The 4,739-nt window shown below is 33.6% G+C and overlaps 1 protein-coding gene across 3 annotated transcripts in view; it reads right to left on the reverse strand.

Moving 5' to 3' along the window:
• Positions 1-1,574: 1,574 nt before the first annotated feature.
• LOC106472381 (alpha-crystallin B chain-like) overlaps positions 1,575-4,739 on the reverse strand; it is a 36,781-nt gene continuing 33,616 nt past the window's right edge. For all 3 annotated transcript variants that reach the window (XM_013933020.2, XM_013933023.2, XM_013933024.2), the window contains one exon: positions 1,575-2,363. In XM_013933020.2, coding sequence (XP_013788474.1) covers positions 2,166-2,363 — 198 coding nt within the window. In that variant the 3' untranslated portion in view covers positions 1,575-2,165. The remainder of the gene's footprint in view (positions 2,364-4,739) is intronic.

Raw genomic sequence — 4,739 nt, forward strand, 5'->3', positions numbered from 1 at the left:
CTTCTAGGTGTCGTGGGGAGGAGATCCCCCATTAGAGTTATGCCCCCCAAAAACTACCATCCGAAATATAACCTTTTAAGATTTTTATATTCTCTACATTGCGAATCCCACTTGTATGAAAATGTTACCAAACTAATTATTTGCCCCAAATAAAAAATCCTTGAAATGCCACTGATAGATATATATTCATCACCACACACCTTAAAATAACATTTTAGCATGAATTCATACTGTGAAACAAAGTATCATGTTTATTTTAGCCGTATTCGCAATGAAGTTTTTAATAAAAATAAGGATTTACTTGTTTTAACTAACTCCAATTTTAGTAACGTTGTAAGTACAAGTTTGTTTATTATCAAGTCTACTGATGTTTTGTATTTGAAAAAAGACTACAGTACTGATTGGTTTGACTTCAGTACTGCGCTGAAAGTAAAACAGTACACCCTAATACTCAAATGTGAAACTTCCTTGTTTTTTTAAAAAGTTAATTTTATCATCAAGAAGTAAGCAAACATGACTTCAAATAATTTATCTTTGACTCTGTTAATAGTAAGATTTTTTAAACTAATATTACATACATAGTCGAAACTAACGTGATTACTACTGCTGCCAAGTTTTTATTGAATCTTTTTAAATACCGTAACTATATTTTTTTCCATAAACACAGTGATAAAAATCTTTAAAGTGTTATACGTTCATCTGATAAAACGAGGTTCTCAATGCCGAAACTGAAGAATGCGAATGCTATATTTTTCGAACCTAAAAATTCAATATTTGCTCAGAGGAGACCGTAGAACTTCCTAAATACAGAACTATTTATAAAACGAATTTCGTTTACGTAATAAAAACATAGTTTCTCCTATATAAAAACCATTGCACCCAACGACGAAGGTGTAAAATGTTTTTATAAAGTTATTAAGACCTTTAAAAAATGTTTCAAATTGAGTATAACAGCTAATTTTAAATGCAGCTTGTGAAGTCAAAAGAGCTTAACATGTCGTTGATTACAACACGGCCATAGTTCGGCGTTTTAGCTAGACTGCTAAGAGTTCTTGTGCTTATCACACACGCATACACTGTTAAAACATTATAAACTGGTAATATAAGTTTTAATTCTGATAAATTATGCAGGAAGTTGTTGTAAAATAAGGTATCATCGCTTACATTTAGTTCTGGCAAATTTCCGTTACAAAATGACTTACCACAAACTTCGCATAGCTGCCTGGTTCATAAGTGACCTTCGTGTACCAGTTTTAGAACTGGGCCTGGAATACTGCCCATTTTAGATTACAGTAAAAAAATGTAGGTAATGAATGTTTATAAATGAACTGTTACTATGTGATTCGACAAGTCTCTGGATTTTGACAAGATGTTTTCACAAGAAGTTTGCTTTTCTTATTAAGTCTCATGTCTTCCGGTATGATTTAAATCTCGTGAAAAGGTGTATATAGTTGCAAGATGTTTTTTACACAAGCAACAAGTTTGTTTTTAACCTTCGTACCATGAGTTAAACCTTTTTAAAGAGATGATATTTCTTTTAAATAAACGATAAAAAAGAGAAAATGGTCATTTAAATGAGAAGAAATATGATACCGTTTATTTTACTTGCACGACACACAAAATACAAATAAATATATCTCACAAAACTGACGAAAAAAGGCTTACCAAGTAAATGAGGAATGCACCTCCTGGTTTTCACTACATTGTACACAAGTGCACATGCATGTTTATTAAGAGCTGTGTCACACTCATCTATTGTACAAATACGTTAACAATGAGATGTGATATAAGCGTATGTGTGTTTCCTTTCTAACAATGTTGGTTGCTTGGTAACATATCTTTTCTAACAATATATTAAATTCACAAATCACTTTAAATCAAACTTCTCTGACTTATCGTGATAAAAGTGAACATTTAAGCAAGAGGAATGCAAAGACATATATTACTAATATATTAATGCAACGAGTAGCTTTTCTGAATATACAATGTATCAATTCATAAGAAATAATATCCAATCATTGGAAGTTAAATCATATTGAAAGGGTAAGCACTGGCAATTCACAATGAGTTTGGTAAGAAAAATATTTGCCTGAAAAGAAAAGCCACTTATTAATTTTAAAGATATATGTTTCACGAAATAGAGAATTCTGTGTTTCGACTTTTGTTTAAGCTTTTTCAATCGGAATCAAACGTTCCTTTGATCCTTCCACAACTGGTAGAGGAGCTTCGATCGTCAGAACGCCATCTTTCGACAAGGAGGACTTGATCATTTCCGGATTGGTTCCCTTCGGTAACAGAAATTCTCTGTTGTACTCACGGAAAACCTGTCTACATTCTGACTTTTCTTCGTGTTTAGCATGCACCTATAAAACAATGTAAAAAAAATTAATACTGTTTTAATAAAACGAAATAATCACGACGAAAACAAATGTTACTTTTATAGTTAAAATCATTTCACACATCTGTACTTATGTCCAGAAATCCAAGCACGGCAGCTGGCCGTGATTTCTAGTTTTGTATCTACACCTAGGATCCCATACATTATAAATTGTGGGTCAGGTTTCTACGGCTGGAATCCAAGCATTGTAACTTTCCTGCAGCGAGTAATCCTGTAAGGTAAACAATCGTTTAAGGTTTCTACAACTGGAACTCAAGTAACTTAAACAGCCGGGAATCAAATGTCATAAACAGCCAGGGACCTAAGCATCGTAAGATTTAAAATTTACACAGCACGAAACCAAACGTAAACTGTCAGTTATGATTTGTACAGACGAGAGCCCAAGCAGTCTGGCAAGATTTATACAGCCAGGAACCCAGCGTCATGAAAAATCGGTTCAAGTTCCAACAACCGGGACCCAAACATAGTTATGATTTCTAGAGCTCAGAAGCCAAGCATCCTGAACGGTTTTAAGATTTCCACAGTCAGGAACCGAACCACCGCGAACAGCTGGTTATGATTTCTTTTACATTCCACAGCAAAGAAACACTACATGACAAAGAAACAAAAATTAGAAAAGCCCAAATTCGCAAGAAGCCGTATTTTAGCATAAAGATCCCGTATATTTCCATCAATTCAAATGAGACTTGAAACAAAGATACAGAGCGACAACCCGAACAGAATAAAGCAGACATGTTTATAATTTTTGCCTTCCTTTTGATTTACCAGGACAAAGATAAAAAAACCCACAAATTTAGTATTTCTTTCCTGCTCTTTATTTCTATTTCTACCAATCTAGTTGAGATTTTGGACCACGAGAGACAAATTTGGTATTTGTGCCTTTCTTGAAATTTTACAGTAGTCAAAAATAAAAATAAAGTTGTAATGTATGTAATAGGGAGCTGTGAACCTAAACACATTGTCTTCACGTGTGATAGTCATAAGTGGTTTAATTCACCAAATACATATCTCGTATACCATGTAAAATAATTGGTCTTATATTGTTTAAAACTACCTATAGTTTTGACACAGAAATGATTGCCTTATGCGTCATAAGGTCAAACTTTAGTATGCTCCAATACATCTTTCTCATAAAGAAGTTTCAAGTTGATGCTGTGTTAAGTGTCAGATGTTGTAGTTTATGCCCCCCTTGCACTGCTCTGAACACTATTCTTACCCAAAATGTACTGAATTATGAGTATCTTTCCAAATAAAATAGATGGGGACATTACACTCGCACCTATGACCTCCTAATGTCGTAGAATAACATTATAAGTTTATTTATTGATGATATTAAGTACAGCAAAGTTTAGCCCTATCTAAACTAAACCAATGAATAAAAAAACGTACACAAGTTACAGTGTTAATTTATCTATTTATCGAATATAGACCGTATTTAATAAAGGCTTAACTAATGTTAGGCCTAAGACAAGCGGACTTATATATTTCGGTGTCTGCAATTAGAATTCTTTTGTATTGCCCTAGAAATTCTATATTTAAAGAAGTACTGTTGTAATAAAGACACCAATTTGACCGGAAATGTTTTGCGGTACCCTGCTAGTTTCTAATAATGTAATAAACTGTCTATGCTACATAAATTAAACAAATTGAAAACACCTTTATATTGTTACGTCTCTGTTCGTTTGTTGATTTCCCGTAAACATTCTTTCCGAAGAACTTCAGCGATACAAGTCCTTTCTTAAATAAAACTAGTTTATTATTTCTCACTACAACTTTGCAATACACTTAATTTCCACAGTCACTTTAACTTAAACACACGCTATAATTCACAACGATTCACGCACTTTACTTACGGTCACTACCGCTCGCTTGACTCCATTATCTGTCTCTATATCTGTCTATCTGCAATTATATCTCCGCTTTCTTTGCCTGGCTTATATACTAAAATAGAGGGCGCCTGGAAAAGACTAGAGTTGCCAGGAAAAGTCATGATCCTTCTAGAAACTCATGACGTGTTACCAGAGTCACGTGACTTCCGCTGTCGTAACAATATTTTAGACTTCCCTAAAGTCTTAACTGTAATTAAAAGTTTTTTGTTTTGTTTTTACGTGTGAATATTTCGGTGTACTGAAGAGAAACGTCTATTTTTTTTTACGAAGATTACAATGAGAGAATTACCGTTTTATTTCTAAAACAAGAATAGCTTATGTGAAGCTCTATTTTTGTTATTGTATATGAAACATGAAGTATTCTGAGGGATCAACAATTGACATTCGACTGTTTGTTTGTTTTTGAATTTCGCGCAAAGCCACACGAGGGCTATCTGCGCTAGCCGTCCCTA

This window comes from Limulus polyphemus, unplaced genomic scaffold (assembly GCF_000517525.1).
Source record: "Limulus polyphemus unplaced genomic scaffold, Limulus_polyphemus-2.1.2 Scaffold5286, whole genome shotgun sequence".
NCBI lineage: Eukaryota > Metazoa > Arthropoda > Merostomata > Xiphosura > Limulidae > Limulus > Limulus polyphemus.